General features: G+C 33.4%; 1 protein-coding gene across 5 annotated transcripts in view; it reads left to right on the forward strand.

Moving 5' to 3' along the window:
• Positions 1-18,852, forward strand: part of ZDHHC14 (zinc finger DHHC-type palmitoyltransferase 14) — a 52,186-nt gene that overhangs the window by 23,221 nt on the left and 10,113 nt on the right. For all 5 annotated transcript variants that reach the window (XM_039358238.1, XM_039358237.1, XM_039358239.1 and 2 more), the window contains exons 3-8: positions 6,185-6,343; positions 9,126-9,263; positions 10,863-10,911; positions 13,756-13,858; positions 15,159-15,268; positions 16,416-16,518. In XM_039358238.1, coding sequence (XP_039214172.1) covers positions 6,185-6,343; positions 9,126-9,263; positions 10,863-10,911; positions 13,756-13,858; positions 15,159-15,268; positions 16,416-16,518 — 662 coding nt within the window. The remainder of the gene's footprint in view (positions 1-6,184; positions 6,344-9,125; positions 9,264-10,862; positions 10,912-13,755; positions 13,859-15,158; positions 15,269-16,415; positions 16,519-18,852) is intronic.

Raw genomic sequence — 18,852 nt, forward strand, 5'->3', positions numbered from 1 at the left:
GATCAGTGGTTCTCAACCTGTGGGTCGGGACCCCATTTGGGGTCGAACGACCATTTCACAGGGGTCGCCAAACAATGCAGTCCACCATTTTTTCCCCCTTTTCCTTAGCTGTGCTACTCCCTTTTATTCTATTGGCTTTTGAAAGCCAATAGAATAGACTCTCTTGAATAGAGTCTAATTCTATTGGCTTTCAAAAGCCAATAGGAATTGTCCAGGCTGTCTCTACCCTGCTGAGCCCGCCAAAAGTCCCATTCTGCAAACGGTGCTGAACCAGTTGAGTAGTCCTTGACTTACGACCGATTGAGTAGTCCTTGACTTACGACCGGTTGGGGTCGCGGCATTAAAAAGGTTGAGAACCACTGATTTAGATTCTTTTGGAGGGTCATTGAAGCCATTTGGAAGTTCACCTGTGTCCTCCAAATGTCTTCAACGACTCTCTAAAAGAATGCAAATTACCAGCTGTCTCCAAGGAATATAAATCCTTCCATTCCCCACCATCTAGTCAGAGCTGAAGAAGCTTCTTGGATGAGAAGTGAAATGTCTTCAAAGAAAAAACAAGAAAGTCCAGTTGCCTCCTGAAAAAGCACTTTTGGGATAACCATGACCTGGATGACTGAGAATCTCCATGGATACTTTCAGACTTGCAATATTAGGTTAATGTAGCCTTGTAATAAAGTAGAATTAGCTCTTTGTATAGTGTTTCCCCGTCTGGTCTACTTGGGAGACTGATATTGTCTGAATAAATTCATGGTAATAAATGGTGGCATCTTCTTTGATGTTATGTGCTGCAATTTGGAATTGACCATTTAAGTTTATTTAAGGATTTCAAGTTTAATTGACAGGTTTTGACACATAAGGATTTAATCATTGATATGGTAACTAATCAAAATTCTGTGACTTAACAAATAATTTTTAAAAATTAGGCAGTTTCCTTTATAAATAAAATCAAGACAATAACAAATTATATCTGGGTCATTGAGGAAGTTATGTGTGCCTAGTTTTACAGATTTTATAATATAATTTAGTCATATTGAAGGAAATAGATTTTCACTGGTCTGATAAAAAATAACTAAGCATAAAACAGAACTGAATTATTCACCAGATAAGGAATTAGAAATTGGGCCCTTGCATTCTGATATACAGTGCAGTATAATAATAACGAGATTGCTTGGATTCTTCTCCACAAGGATAGTTTGTATCTGCTTTCAAAAATAGTGCTGAGAAGAAGTTGAAATGTCATAATGCTAGTGTTTTTCAGACGTTTAAAGACAGTTATTTGGTTTAATTTTAAATATCTTGGCAGCCTAAAAAAAGAGACTACTCAAGATTTGTTCCTGGGTAGTGCTTCAAAATCTCTAGCATGTTGCTTGAATGCAGAAGTGTTTGATCATAGCCCTTTTTTAGATGGATAAGAATCCATTCTTGCAATTTTTACAGGGGTGTTTTCCCATATTGATTTAGAATTATCTGCAGTGAGTAGCCTGTCTATTTAAAAAAACATAATCAGCAGAGAAAAAATAACTAGCAAGGAATAATAAAAATCCACATACCTGTTTTGATTATAATTAAACAGATATCATTGGTTTTTGTGCATTTTGGGTTACATAATTTTGATATGCATTGCATTTAATAAAACTATGAAAAACCAATTCCAAATATTTAAATATTTTGGCTTGCTTTGGTGAATTAGCCTTCATTGTTGCTTTGCAAAAGTTAAGCTACTTATTTTATTATAGTTAATGTGAAGTACAGATCAATAAATGGCTAAGGCACTTAGAGCTCATTTTCATCCAAATGACATGTGCAAATATAACCACTACATCATAAAATACAATTGCCAAAATAAGATTGCAATATATTTGTTGGCTAGTTTTGGAAAATAATGCTTTAAATTATTTTGGCTACAACAGGGTTGATGTTTAAATTGAAGAGGAAAGGAGCCAAAATGAATTCTTGTCTACAGTGCTAAATTTTAATAATACAGGTTTTGCATAATGCTCCAATGGATCTAGTTCTACAATTTAGTTGAAATATATAAACTTAGATCCCCCTCCCCCGCCCACCCCACAGTTTGCTCTGTCCTGTTCCATTGAAAAGGACTTGTCTCCATCTAAGAGCAATTCACCTGTTTTTCTGGAATAAAACTATATCAAACCTGGTAACATAATTCATAAAAGCAGAGTCTTTGGCCTGGTATTCTTTCCTGAGATATTCCACGAGAAGATTGCCAAAGTTTTAAGGGGGAAAAAACAAAAATTAGTCAGAATTTCCAGTGGACAGCATTGACAGAGAAAATAGTTCCTGTAGGCTTTTTTCCATGATTCTTTGCTCAATGATGAAATAATTGTTCCACCCATATATTATCTTGATCTTTAGTCTTCATTTAATACTTGCATTGGTTCATGACTGGGATGTAGTAACTTAATTGTGCAGGGTAGTGATTCGACTGTGTTACAGTTGATTTTAAGTGAATTATTACACAATTGATGAAGATTTCCTTCTCATCCCAGAATAACATAAATATTTTTAAACGTCTTTGTAAATTAGCTAATGATGCAGAATGCAACTTTTGTTTTAAAAATCTTTATTAGAAAGGTTACTATTTTTTTCTTTAATAATTGTTTGGCATTACAAAATAGACCATATTAGCAAAGCACATTACATCTGTGGATTGACATATTTATATTATTACATAATGAATATAAAAGTAATTGCATCTTTTCTATATGGACATTTCATTTCAAAATTATAAAAAAGCACTTCAAATTTTCTAGGAACGTAATATGTCTCTGCTGTTTGTTAAATAGCTGCTTTTTTTTTGCCAGCCTGAAAAAAAGATATACAGGCAGTCTTGACTTACAGTCATTCATTTAGTGACTGTTAAAGTTACAGTGGCACTGGAAAAGTACGTTTTATGCTTATAACCATTGCAGCATCCCTATGGTCAACTGATCAACTTTGGATGTTTGCCAACTGGCCTGTAATTATCCTGGTTGTAATGTCCCAGGGTCATGTGATCACCTTGTGTGTCTTTCTGACATGCAAAGTCAATCAAGAAGCCAGATATATTTAACAACCGTGTTACTAATGTAACTGAAGTGATTCACTGAACATTTATGGTAAGAAAGATAGTAAAATGGGGCAAAATTCATTTATCTACTGTTTTACTTAGCAGTGGAAAGTTTGGGCTCAATTTTTGGTTGTAAGTCAAGGACTACCTGTAGTTACATTAAGAAGACACAGCACACTATAGTGTGAGTAAACTTCTTAAAGCAGATGCAACTTTGTTGAGATTAGTGCACAGTTCACTCTGCTACAGCCACCTTGACAGCTTTTTGCTTTTAAAGAGACCCTTGCCTTTATCTGTTTAGAGCAGGGGTGTCAAACTCACAACATCATGTGACGTGTCACGACGTATCATGACTTTTTTGCCATTGTCGGCAATGGGGTGGGCGTGGTTTCACCATGATACATCCGGCCTGCGAGCCGGCAGTTTGACACCCCTGATTTAGAGCATACCAAATAAGATATAAGTCTCCTAAATGTCATACTTAAATCTCCTAAATGTCATACTTAAAAAGCAGTTCAATGACATCTTACACCAGAGCACCTAAAAATCAAGCAATGTTTTTTCATCTGCTAGTGAAACTTACAAATCTGGAAAAAAACACTGAAGACTGGAATAATTTTAAATTTTTAGAAAAATAGTGGAAAAACTCAGTTGCTTGAAATAACAGGCTAATGCAAATATTTGAAATATTTTAAAAAAAACAGAGCAAAATTTGGTAATTTGAAACAGGCTGTTGGTCTGGTTGCATATCCTCAGATTATACCAAATTTAACGTTGCAGGCAATTCTCTCCATGGCTCTTTTTGTAAATTAGACCCTAAGAGTTCTGCCTGGATTTGATCTGCAGTTTTTCTTCTTCGGGGTGGGAATTTGCAACCTATATATTAATACATTGGGATAGTGAGCAAAGAGATGATACATTAGAATAAAAGATCAGAATTTGAGAAAATAAATACTATTAATCTAGGAGTGATATATATTCTAAGTACTACATTATTTCCTATGTTCCGCTTTTTTCTCTTATTTTTTATTGTTTCTTTTTCATTCTTTTTTTTTATTCTTTTTTTATTCTTATATCCATTATTTAAGATACATAAAAATATGAGATGGCTTATATGGAAAAATAGAATTAAGTCTGTCAATATAAATGTAACTAATCGTTGCGAAAACCTTTACCAGTAAGAATATTCAGAAGTTGGCAGGAGAAATAAACTAAAATAAGGATTGTAACAGGATCGATGATAAGGCACAAATGACTGAAAAGAAAAGAAATGTATTAATATGATGATTATTGTTTAGGAATATTGGAACACTTTAAGAAGGATGAAATGCTTTAGATATTTATAGGTGACTGAACTCAAGAAAAGTATATATATATATATATATATATATATATATATATATATATATATATATACATATAAAATGTTTTGAATTAGAGTTAAGGGATTAGATGACTAGATTTATTGAATAGGATGTTTAAAGATTAAACATATTCTTAACTATGATTAAAAAGAATAAGAAATTCGAGAAAATAAATACTATTAATCTAGGAGGGGTATATATTTTAAGTATTATGTTATTTTCTATGTTCCATTATTACGGTACTGCTTTCATCTATTCTTTTTATTTTTTATTTCTTTTTCATTCCTTTTCTTTTCCCCTTTCTTTTTACTCTTATATTTAATACTTAAGAAACGTAAAAATGTGAGATGGCTTATACGGAAAAAATAGAATCAAGTCTGTCAATGTAAATGTAACTAATCGCTGAGAAAACCTTTACCCACTAAAAATATTTAGAATTTGGTGGGAGAAATAAACTAAAATAAGGGCTGTAACAGGATTGATGATAAGGCAAACCAAATAAATGGAAAGAAGAGAAATGTATTAATATGATGATTATTTTTTAGGAATATTGGAAAAATATATACTAAATTGTCATTTATTAAAACAACAAGAATTATATTAACATAATGTTTGCAAAAAAAAGGATATTTCAGGGAAAGAGGAAAGTAAACAAAATTAATATATGGAATACAGACTATAGAAATCAATTGTTAAGGACTGTTTTTACAAATGTAACCCAGACATCACACTGTTTACCAACTACTGAATGACTTATGCTTGTGTAAAAAATCAATAAAAAATATAATTTTAAAAAAAGAATGAAAGATAAGAAATTGAACTTTGAATATATTTAAATGAGAAAGAGAGAGAGAAAGGAAAGGACAAGTGATTAATATAGGACAGCAAAGAGGCATAGTAATTTAAAAAACAACTTGAAAAAGAGTTAGTTAAGCCAGATTCACATAAGACATCAGGGAAATAAAGTAGGAAAAATATTAGCCATAAAAGGGAGTAGAAGATGAATGAATGAATCATAAAGCTACTTTGTTTACCTATGAAAACATCAAGCAAGCAAAATAAAAAGGGTGGGAAATAGGCAAAATTGGGAACTGGCAGAATTTGGAAAGAAGTCAGACATTTAACAGGCTGTTGAATGGGAGAATAAGGGATGCTAAACAGAGAGGCGCAGTTAGAGGGAAGAAGCTATGAATCGGTAAAGGCAAAGAACAGAGAAAAAGCAGCAAATCTGAAGGGAAGTAGTATGTATGAAACAAAATACATAACACTTAAAGTTCAATCTCATTGCAGATTCTCCAGAATCATTGACAATTAATATACTTTTTCATATGGGAAAAGCCATATGGAAAATCACATCCAAGCAGTCTTATTATACTAAAGTATATTATTAACAATAGTTATATACATTAATATTCTCACTAAAAGCCTGGTTGATTTGTTTTCCCCTTTCTCTCCTTATTTTTTTTAAAACCATATTTTTGTGTTTGTCATCTTCCTTGTTACTGTGCAGATGGAAGAGTTATTATTTGTAGCTTTGAAAATATGAGCATATAATTGGAAGAGAAAGTTGCATATTCAATGTGATATAAGATAGTAGCATTTGGTTTGTTACTTATTGACTTCTTAATAATAAATGATTTACAAGACACAACTAATTTTATTTAGGTGTTTCTAATTTATATTACAATAATATTTTACCCACAGTAAAAAGCATTCAGTGTTTTTATGTTTATGTTATTTCCTTGTTTAGACATTGCAAATGGCTCTAATGCAGGAGGATATCGTCCCCCTCCCAGAACAAAAGAAATAATCATTAATGGTCAGGCAGTGAAATTAAAATACTGTTTCACCTGCAAGATTTTCCGTCCACCCCGTGCCTCACATTGCAGCCTTTGTGATAACTGTGTAGGTGAGTAAAAAAAACAACAAAAAAAAAACAAATCCATACTAGTCTAGATAGCTGTGGCAGAGAATTGATATATTGCTGGTCATTATATTCATTTGGTATTTCTCATTATTAAAGTACAGCTTTGCTGTCTTGTCAAACTGGTACAACCGAAGGTAAACTGTCAGTGTTTACACTTCTCTGTTTATACATCCCAGATTCGAATATGTAATTTCAGGTTTGCTATTTGATCACCTCAAGCTTCCTTTCAGCTTGAAATGCAATTGCTGCTCTTAACGTTGGTTCAAAGTGAAATGTCCAAACTTAACGTTTTAAGAAATGTGTTAACAAGCTGAGGCATTGTTGTTGTTAGTTGCGAAGTCATGTCCAACCCATTGCGACCCCATGGACAACGTTCCTCTAGGCCTTCCTGTCCTCTACCATCTTCTGGAGTCCATTTAAGCTCACGCCTATTGCTTCAGTGACTCCATCCAGCCATCTCATTCTCTGTCGTCCCCTCCTTCTATTGCCCTCAATCTTTCCCAGCATTAGGCTCTTCTCCAGTGAGTCCTTCCTTCTCATTAGGTGACCAAAGTACTTGAGTTTCAACTTCAGGATCTGGCCTTCTAAGGAACAGTCAGGGTTGATCTCCTCTAGGACTGACCGGTTTGATCGCCTTGCAGTCCAGGGGACTCGCAGGAGTCTTCTCCAGCACCATAGTTCAAAGGCTTCAATTCTTTTGCACTCAGCCTTTCTTATGGTTCAACTTTCACAGCCATACATTGCAACTGGGGAAACCATGGCCTTGACTATACGTACTTTTGTGAGCAGGGTGATATCTCTGCTTTTTAGTATGCTGTCTAGATTTGCCATAGCTTTCCTCCCCAGGAGCTAAAGATAATATACATTCCAATAAAGCAATATTTGCTTTAGTACAAAAGGTAACCGAAAAGGCATAATACTTAATTTTATAACCCAAAACATGAATTTTTTTTTACATTATAATGGTTTGGGGCGCCTATGATTAAAAAGGGTATACACACTTTTGGGTAAAAAAAAATGCAAAAAAAGATCCCTTCATGGACATACCCATGTCATTTTCTTCAGTAACTATACTGAAGTAGTTTATCAGTGCCTTCTTCTGGGACTGTTCGTTTAAATTCCCCAGTCTAGCTGACAACCCTGAGTCCTTGTCCATTCATGTATTAAGCAGTCCTGATTCTGATTAACTTCCAAACCTAATCAAATTTGGCCAGGTGATCCTACCTCATTCAGACCCTGAATGAACTTTAATTTGTATGTATGTAGAAGTTTATTTGGGTGGCAAAAATCTAAATCCAGAATAATCAAGGTGAGAAGTAACGCAAGGTGGGCATCCACATGCTTGTCCCTAGTGCTAGCCACAAAGGTTAGTGATGAGGAATTATTGCAACTTGGAAGGCACCAAATTGTCTGGTTCTGATCAAGTTACTGAAGTAGGAGTTTAATTTATACTTCTAGATTTTCTGAGTTTTAGTAATATAATGAAAAAATGTAAACACAACTGACATTATACAGATTAGCTATGTAGAGAAACATGTAAATGAAGAATGACCAATGGATGCAGTCATACATTAAAATCATAGGGCTTCAGAGAAAACAACAAGAAGGCATACTGCCAATGGGCACAAATGTGAATGAAGCTCATTGAATTAGCCAGGTTTTTGGTATTTCACACAAAAGTCCTTGTGTTTTCTGTGGCAGAATATTTTCTAACAATGGTTTTAAAGAATGCTGTTAGAATATTTGTAAACAAAAGCCAGATCTGTTCATCTAATCAGTCAGTTAGGAGATAGCCTAACTCTACCTTCTGAAAACAGAATTTTCAGAAAAGGGCTGTCTGTTTATTTAATTTATATAGCCATGGAATCCCCAGGCCTAATAAAGGGCCTTTCCACCTTGGGTTGGGGGCTAATCTCATCTTGGGAGGATGGGATGGTAATGATCTTCCAAAGAGTAAATGCCACAGCAAAAACTGTCCACCTGGGCCTCGCCAAAAGAATACCTTCACCTTTCCCAATCTTTATCTACCTACCTAAGAGTATTCTGCTTTAACTAATATGACAGCTGCAGAATCAGCTCAAGATGTTTCATTATTAATAATGTCTACATCGCAAGACCTAAGATACATGTTCCCAAGTTTCTTAGCAATACTATAGGAAATCTGGAGCAAAGCTGTTGAATTTAAGTAGTTAGCTAACATCTTAATAAAAATTGATCATTTCAATAAAGTTTAATTTGCTTGCTTAAAATATTTATAGACAGTTACCCTAAATATTCAGTGTATTTTTTAGGAGGAAAATAATAAAATAAATAACAAAAATAGTTATTGAAAAGAGATGATTTAGTTAACCAAACAAATGCTTGCCAAAATCTGAAAGTGAAGTAAAAATTCTGCTACCCATCAAAGATCATCAGAAGATTGTTTCAGAACTTATACAGCGAGCACATTTAATTCATCTAAGCAAAAGGGAATTTGTAAATTCAAAAAAATGAACAGTGTTGGTATATATACCCAGGGACTAGGTAAGCGAAAGACCTGCTTAATATTACATAAAGCAAATAAAACAAAAAATGAAATATATAGGTTGGTTTGAGAAGGCTTGCACAGGAGTGAAATATTGTTTAAGACTACTTTATAAAACTACAATTGTGACATATAATATATGTAACAAATCACATGTTAATGAGAACTTTGTAATAAAGAATAAGTTAAGCTAATTTCTTCCTAATTGAATTCCCTTTTTTCTTCTACATTCTCTTTCAGAACGGTTTGATCATCATTGTCCCTGGGTAGGCAACTGTGTGGGGAAAAGAAACTACAGATTTTTTTATATGTTTATTTTATCTCTGTCATTTCTGACAGTTTTTATATTTGCATTCGTTATTACCCACATCATCCATCGTAAGTATGCTAGTAAAATCAGATTATGTATGTAGCCATTTTCTTGAGAATTAAATTTTAACTTTAATCTTGATCTATTAGGATATCTGTATCCTTATAGAACGCCCCCCCCATCGTATTCCTTGTTTGACATTCAACATAATTCCAGCTCTCAAAGAGTCTTGTTAATTCAGATCCTTGCCAACTGTTTTTTTTTTTTTGTTATTTCTTAATCATGTGTAGCCTTTATATAGAACAGTTTCTTTTTAAATTAGGTTATATAAAATAATAATTGGCTATTGTCAGTTTTCTTCAGGCTCTTTTCATGAGTGGTAAACTTTCAGTAGAAATTAAGGTCCCTGACACTTTAGAGGAGCTGTCTTAAAGATCTTAACAAATTCTAGTTCAGGTTCATAGTTAATCAAATAAACAGTCAGTATGGTGTAGTGCTTTGAGTACCTGGACTGAAAGAAAAAAGACCATCTTCAAGTTACCACTTGAGGATGGAAACTATTGGGTAATCTTTTACCAAATTCATTCAGCCCAGTCTATGTCACAAACCTGTTGTGAAGACCAAATGGTGGTTATAAAGTTAAATAACATACCTATACAAAAATCATATGATATACTTGCTTACTAAAGGCGGAAGCAACTAGCTTCCGCCTTTAGTAAGCAAGTGGTTGCTTACTAAACCTGTGGGTCGGGACCCCATTTGGGGTCGAATGACCATTTCACGGGGGTCGCCAAACCATGCTGTCCACCATTTTTTTCCCTTTTCCCTAGCTGTCCTACTTCCCCTTATTGGTGGCCACACCACTTGGGGGTCACCACAACATGGGGACCTGTATTATGGGGTCACGGCATTAGAAAGGTTGAGAATCACTGAACTAGAGTTTTGTTTCATGTTAGTAGATGTGGTTTGTTTATTTAGTAGCATGAACTGATTTGATATTCTATTTTGGGAGATGCTACCATGGATGGAAAAAGAGATGAAAGGCGGAATCCAGCCTCTCGTTTTCCAAAATGCTGTTGTGGTCAGTTCTTCAAAGAGCCCTCCACTCAAGAATTTCATAGAATGGCTAAGAGTCTTTTTTATTTCAGCTAAATATGAATCTACTAAATAAGTAATGGACTTGGGGCTTTGAATGCATTAAACTGAAATTTACTGCTGGCTGCTCATATCTCCTAGTAATATCTCCAAAGGAATTTGTAAAAAGCTTGGAATTTGGGTCAAACTATAGTTAAAGCTCTCCTGATCCAGCCAAAACATTTTTGTGTGCGTGAGAGAGAAAATAAATAAGCACATTTTTTATGGAGAAAACTGGGCTTGAAATATTTTGTTTCCATATTAGGATAGTAAAAAGAGTGAAATCATGTATCTTATTTATATGTAACTAATGCCTGCAGACATTAATCTGGTGTTACTGAGAAACTATCCTGCACATGCAATTCTGATTTTATTTTCTCTATTATTTATTGAATAGTTTCATTAACATTTTAAGGCGGGATTAAACAAATTATGTGTTGTGATTTTTTGAAAATACAATTGCATGTTGGATTTTCAGATACTTTCACTTATACTTGTAGTTTCACTCTATTTGACATGTATTATCTTTACAGGAACTCAGAAAACAGGATTTTTAACTGCACTTAAAGACAGTCCTGCAAGATATCCTTTCACTGAAATACTTTTACCTCTATTGGAATAATTTTTAAAGAATTAATATTTAGATATACTTTGGTTTGGTTTCTGCTGGCAGTTAATGGATTTTTTAAATTAATGGATATGAAATCTTTAAATTAAAACTTAAGTACCTCACTTCTGTGAGTTTATATGTAAAAATATATAACAGCTTCACATGTAATATATAACTGTTTTTCCCATCAAGCTGCTCTTTAAAACAATGGCATCTTAATTCCCCACATCCCCAAACATCATGACCAATCTCTGTTAGTTCAGAATTATGGGAGCAGAAGTCCAAGCATATCAGGAAGGCCCCAGGTTGGGAAAAGCTGGCCTATGAATTTTAATGGCCAAAATATTATTGTAGCACAGTTTTAAACATGTTTGATGAGATAGTGAAATGGGTTTTCAGTTTGTAATTTCAGACTTATCCCTTGGCTTATTTATATAGGAATATGATAGATCACACAAAAGAACGGTTCTTTGTAAAATAAAAATTCCCCCATAATTTGCATTAGGTGCTAAAGTATTCAAAAGAAAACCTGCTATAATACTTAATAGGCATTCCCTTAGAATGCGCAGAAAACTAGGAACATGATCATGTAATACTTTATTACAGGTTTGCATGACACTTGCTATTTTCCATCCACCCCAGTTAGTTCTGATACAGTTGATTCTGCTACTGTGTTGGAGTAAAGAATAAAAAATGCTTAGCATTCATGAGTTTTCAATTTGATCCCTTGAACCCTGTAAATTCAGAAGAAGGCCCATAGGCATACACACTGCTTTCTTATAATGTGCACAATACATTTTTAAGCAATGTATACATTTAGAAATGCTAAGATAACATCTCCACAAAATAGCAAGCGTTGAGTGCTACTGATATTAATGAAAATTATGAAGTAGCAAATAAAAGGTTTTCAGTCAAAAAATGGCTAAACATTACTAAATTAAGCACAAATACTGAAGTATAAACACCTAATAGCTTCTGTTCAAAGACTGTTTGTAAATAATGTAGTGGCCTCCAATTAAAAGAATCACAGTTCTTTCTAATTACGCTTTTCCATTCCTTTTGCTTATCTCTGAGAAATGTTTAATTGTGCATTCCTTCAGCAAAATTTATTTAAAATTCTGGGCAAACAAGATTTCAAAAATTACATCTAAAATAAGGTAGAAATAATACCAAATAACATCTCGTCTGCTGTAGAAAGGCATTTTAAAGTTGTAGTTTCAGTACAAGAAGATGTACTATTTTTCCATGAATGACTGCCTTCAGTGATTTGCAAGAAAAAGACTTAGCCTCTGTTTTGCCATCTTTTTGATTCCACATTTCAGAGATTAGATTTGTAGTTGTACTATTATTATTTAGAAAATGAAATACTAGAAAGGAAAACAATTCAGTAATAAAGAAGCATATCAAAAGCTGAGCCAAGGGAAAAACACATTGAAATTAAAGCCTTTATGATATTATTTCTGCTTCTCATTTATTTGTTCCCTTTGATCGATATATCATGATAGTTTTGTGTGGCCGAGAAGATATATTGGAAGTCAAGTCATATTAAAATAAACTATATTTATTTTCTCCCACATACCATCTGTTTACCTTTCATAGAAGACCAAAACTGACTGAATGGTAAAGTACTGCATTAATCCAATAAAGTACTACATTAATCCCCCACCCCCACAAATAATTATGTATGAACTGGAGGGTCTTCCTGGCTTGAATGCCAAGAAGAGCAGATGTCACTGAATGAGTACAGATGTAAATGGCTGCAAACATCACTGCCAGAAAGTGTAGATGTCTTTGAAGCTATCCTGAAACTACCCTTTGCCTGATGAGTTTAACCCTTTGGTAAGGCCTAAACAGGATTTTTCCCTCTTCTCTCTTTTAGTTAACTCTTCTCTTTGCTTGATCTCTACTGAGCTTTGGCTTTCACTTCCTTCCTTCCTTCCTTCCTTCCTTCCTTCCTTCCTTCCTTCCTTCCTTCCTATTAAAAGGCAAGAGACAGAGGTACCCTCAGGATCTAATGCTTTCATCATATAATGACAAATGCAGCATTGTATCATTGTGTGGTAGTTTACCCTCTTTGGTGCATGCATATTACCGTATATGCCGGCGTACAAGGCGACCCGGCGTATAAGACGACCCCCATCTTTGTCGCCGAGCCGCATTCCTAGAACGTCGTCTTATACACCGGAAACTACCAGTATTTCCGGCATATAAGACGACTCGGCATATAAGACGACCCCCGTCTTTGGCGCCGATTTTAGCGCTTGCGGAAGTCACCTTATACGCCGGCATATACGGTATATGATACACCAATCAAAGGCATAGAGCTGGAATCCCGATGGCCTGACACTGTTTTTTTCATATGCCTCCTCTTGTGGATCTCTGTATTTGAAACTGTATGTATGTATGTATATATGATCGTATGTAAGGGATTATCTTATTTTACAACCAATTAATTTTAAAGAATACTAAATTTTATCCTAATCCTGTCATTTTGGCAAGTTGTGCAGTATGTCTCCGGAACTAGTTTTAATTAAAATCCACAACTCTTAAAGTTTACAGGATGGGAAGTTGGACATTTTATAGGTTTTTTTTGTATGTGTTACATGTGTAGTTACTAATTTAATCAAATATTTCTGGAAAATGTTGAGGAACTTCTCAAACACAGTATGCTAGCAAACATAGCATGTCTGTTGTTTCCAAGTACAATAGTGATCCTGAGTGATAATCTTGATTTGTAAGAAGGAATGTTCATTTAGTTGCCAATAGCCTTTATCTTCACTGACTTTTCAGTTAATACTGCCTTGACATTTAATCACTGTCCTAGAAGCTGTGGTGTGTTTCTTTTCCGTTTGGTCCATTGTCGGGCTCTCAGGTTTTCATACTTATTTGATCAGCTCCAATCAAACAACCAATGAGGATGTAAGTTTCTCCTCTCTTGCTCTAATTTTCTTCATCTAATGATTTCATGTATTTCACTTTCACTGTATGCTTTTATCTATTTTTCAAAAGGTTGCAAGGTTTACTCAAGTGTGCTGTCTATTTTTGTCTGTATAATGCATATGACTGTACTTTTTTGATAGCTTCTTGGCAAGAAACAAAACATAGCTGAGACACAGTTCTATAGCAAAATCACTGAATATGACTTTGTTTTAATTAAATGGAATTTAGGCTAGAAGACCACAATGTCAGCACTAATATTTAGAGCAGCCTTTCTCAATCTTTTTTTTCCACATGGAAGTACCCTCAAAATAATTTTCAGATCTCATGGAATTCCTGCAAAAAAAAAATTATAAAAACTGAAAACTTCATTATACAGTTAACTTCTAACCTACACAATCCACATTTTAGAACATTTACAACAGCAAAACAAAATGGTAGGCTGGTAGCTGAATTGTAGCATATAAAAATTCTCACTGCAAGCTGCATTTTTTCCCCCCAGGCATAATCTCTCACAGAATTCTAATTGAAAAAAGCTGTCTAATTTAGAGAATGTGAGTAAGATGCTGGCTTGGCTAGATAATGTTTGCTTTCCCCAAGATTAAGAAGATGTCAGAAAACTTGGCAGTATACTAATAACTAAAAAAAACACAGTTGTCAGAAAACTCTAATATTTAAAATATAGGTTAGGATCTGTATGCCTGGTAAATGATAATTATGATCCCCATATTTATGTAAGAAAATTTGCAAAAGATACCCATTTTCCATAGTTTGGACTGGGTTTGGATGGATTTCAGCAGATTATTTTGGGTCAGTCGCTGTCTCTCAACTATATTTAATTGTGAAGATTAAAAAATGGGGAAAGAGGAGAGCCCATTCATAGGTCTTGACTCATACCCTACACTGCACTGGATATATGAAATAGAGCACATTTATAAGGAAGAAAAATTGAAGTGAATCCATTACCATCTATTCTATTGTAGATGAGCACCAGATGTTTCTGGAATGTCTCTTTGGAGAAGAGATGATACTTTTTTTTTTCCTTTGACATTTCTGATTCACAGCATGAAACAGAAAACATGTATTGAGATTTTATGGATCAAATGATATATTAAAATGGGCAAAATAAATTCAGGTTCAAGTCAGAACTCATAGAGCATCATAATTTGATATGTAGTTTATTTTTGCTGTAGGTATTTTTTTCTTAGAATAAATAACACTTATAAACTGAAGAGTGCTATTAAAAACGAAGAATAATGCACCAGTATTTATTTCTTTATAGATCAAGGGATCTTGGTCAAATAAAAGAAGCAAAGAAAACTTCAATCCTTATAGTTATGGCAACATTTGTGTTAATTGTTGCTCAGCACTTTGCGGGCCCCTTTCTCCTAGGTAAGAGATTTAATATAATTGTTCAGTATTCTATTTTATTGTACCTTTGTCTGTTTGTTGAGTCAAATAATATGTAACTTACAAGAGCACATACATTGCTATAGGTATAATGGTGGGATTCAAATAATTTAACAACCAGTTCTTTACCCTAATGTAAAATCTGTTCGTCGTCATGACCGGCACGACACGCCTCACATCGTCGTCATCACCAGTGTGACATCAGTGTCACTAATGTGACATGCCTCACGGCAGCATCACCAGCACAACACACCTTGCAGATTTGTCATAACTGGTCCGCCGAACTCAACAAAAAATTAGGTATTGGTTCTGCCGAACTATGCGAACCGGCTGAATCCCACCACTGTATAGGTGTCATATGACCTTTGAATTCTTTGGTATGTAATTTTATGGTGTGCAACTAATAAGACACTGGGAAAATTATAGTATACCAATCTAAGCACAACTAATGAATTTGCTACAGCAAAAACTAACTAAAGCTTTATGGAAAAATTAATCAGCTAGGGTTTTGTTGTCTTCAATAATTTTTTGGTTCACTGTCCAGCTGTGAATGATTACAATTTAAAAGTGTCTAGCAATATTTTTGAAAACATAATATTCTAAGCAGAAGTGTTAATTTGATTTGGACATTTATTTTCAAATGTATTTATATTCAGTACATACTGTACAGCAACAGCAAACTAGTTAGTATTAGTATTAATAACCTTGCAGGGACATGCAGCAGATGAATAAAATATGTTTCCTATTGACTTAGAATGATCACTTTATATAAATTATGAGGGCAAACATTTTGGAAATTAAAATAGTTTTTTCCTTACATTGTTTTTATCTACCTCTCATAAGGTGCTATAAGGCAATAATAAAGAGCAAATCTGCAAAAAGAATATGTGATTAATTTTGTACCATGTATAGGTTTTGCCAACTTAAAAATTCATTGAAATATACAATTCTGCCAGAAGTGCCTAAACTTGTGCATGCAACTGCATTCTAAGAAGCTAATTTATTTTTTTGAACTCAAGTTACTTCCATAAATTCTTCATGTTGTTGTATGGAATTATTTGTCCTAAAGTTAGCTTCATTATTATCTGATAAGAATTATTTGTAATGCAACTTTGTATTTATTCTATAGTTTAATTGACCGAAGAGGATTTATCCAACCAGATACCCCTCAGCCAGCAGCTCCGTCAAATGGCATTACAATGTATGGGGCCACACAGTCTCAGAGTAATATGGTAGGAACCATCCCATAATGTTGATCAAGAACTCTGAATGTTTCTCTTTTCTGCTTTTCTGAGAATAAGTCAGGTCACTAAGCTGAGTCCTTCTAGTACTTTACAATAAAAATCTTCCATGAATATATTGCAATAGGGTTTCTGTGACATCAACATTTTAATAAGCATTAATGCAAAATTTAAAAAATACTATAAGAACACTAAGTAAAAATTAGTAATCTAAATTGAGATTGACAAGATGAATAGAGAATTGTCATATTGGAACCTCTGTACCTTAATGCTACTTTTCGATGGCTGAATGTTCAATAAGGCATTTATTGCTTTTTTAATTGTTTTCCTTAAATGCCACTGGCTGTACTGCATAAATTCTTGCTACCTGAGATTTCCTATACTGTACAGCTCAGCATGCCACTATGAATATTTCAAGAGAATAGTTTAAATTTCTTATGAACATTCTGAAAGCCACTATATTTAATTACTGCAAATTTTTAACTCATGTTTTTATAAAAAAAAGAATCCTGATTAGAGTTGTATTCTTCTGGTATATTAAAATTTTGTCAAACTCCTTGTATATTTTTACTCCTCCTATTTCTAGATTTCAAAAGAAGGAAAAATGTGAATCCCAAACCTTTACATTTGTTTCATTTAAGTGAAGTACAGTAATAGTACAGCTTTTTATAGCTATGTGAATTCTTTTTATGTTTTATAACATTAATATAAGGATTTTCCCTTGATCAATGATTCCTCAGGTGAGTTCATTGATCATTTTTCATATCTGCCAACAATATTAATTTGTTATATTTTAAATATCAAACATTTTATTAATTCCAGTACCAATAATATCTTTTATAGTATTACTAAGTACATAACATAGTTTATATACATACATACATACATACATACATACATACATACATACATACATACATACATACTATAAAATTTGGAATGCTAACAAAGAATTAAGGGAGAATGGGATAGCTATTTCGAGTTTCTTAACTCTCTTCAGCCAAACTTATCCTTCTGAGATTCGAGCCTGGACTGTGTGCATATTAGGCAGCTGTATTAACCTCTAGGCCACAGGCTCTTTCTATATATATCCAATTTGACGCGGGAGAAAACCCGAATAACCAAAGACCTACACACAAACACCCACGAAAACCTCAGAAAACAAATATATATATGTATATAGTGTGTGTGTGTGTGTGTGTTTTATATATAGTTATATATATATATGTTTTCTGAGGTTTAATATATATATAGTTTAATATATATAGTTTTATTTAACACAAAAAGTCATTGATTATAAGTAAGGGTATATAAGAGAAATAAAATATTTGCTTGCTATAAATGAATGGATTTATTTTAAGCACCTTATGCTGATAACAATATTTTTTCTCTATTTTTCTGTCATAGTAGTGCATATTAGCATTTTTAGGCAGAAGTGTGTAGGTCAAACACAACTAAGAAAATGTTAATAAATTTGTTATTTAAAATTGAGTTCAGGTGTCATCTTATTTTAATTTCTGTTGGACATTTTTTTCTTGCTATAATTTTACTTTTTTGCCTTTATTGGATGTTGTAAAGAAATTTCACATTTATAACTGGTTCCCACATGAAAACTGAAGAAAGAATTTGAAGTCACTCAGAAATCAACTTCTTAGTTTAGTCTTTTGATGTGGTCATTTGGGGCTCTCTTCCCTCAATTGTTACCACTATTTTTTCTGATCTACGTTTTCTGTACTCTAACCTGGTTTTAGTTGACTAATCAATAAACTATTCTTCTTTGCTATTCTTCCTTTGTATGCTTCTCAAATCTCCTTTCAGTACCAACTATCTCAAGAATACAGTACCAGATCAATTTAATATGGCTATATTATCACTGAATAATTTCCTTAACTTGCAACTTAATCTGTGTTAAACTAAAATTTTCTAAAAGAAATAGATAATCTGTGATGTAATTGTTTTTCTTTTTCCTCTCCCCAAAATAGAGATGAAATCAGCATTAAATCTTTCTTTTGAATGAAGTCTCATAATATTGATCAATTACTGGTTTTAGCCAGTAAAATATATTTATTGCTGGGATAAATAATAGAATTGTATATTTTTGTGTTGATAGTTGTAAATTCAGATAAAGGCTTACAGTGAAATCAGCATGTGTTCTGATAACACTGCATATGACGAAGCTAAGATTAATAGTCTTTTGATTACATTTGGGCAGTAGTTTCTGAGCTTTCTAGATATTTCTCATAAAGTCAATACTAACTAAACATTTTAAAGACTTCCAAAGATTTTTTTAAAAAATAAATTCAAATCTATATTAACTGAAAATTA

This window comes from Crotalus tigris, unplaced genomic scaffold (genome assembly GCF_016545835.1).
Source record: "Crotalus tigris isolate CLP2741 ecotype Arizona unplaced genomic scaffold, ASM1654583v1 scf7180000019007.31208882:3723066, whole genome shotgun sequence".
Lineage (NCBI taxonomy): Eukaryota > Metazoa > Chordata > Lepidosauria > Squamata > Viperidae > Crotalus > Crotalus tigris.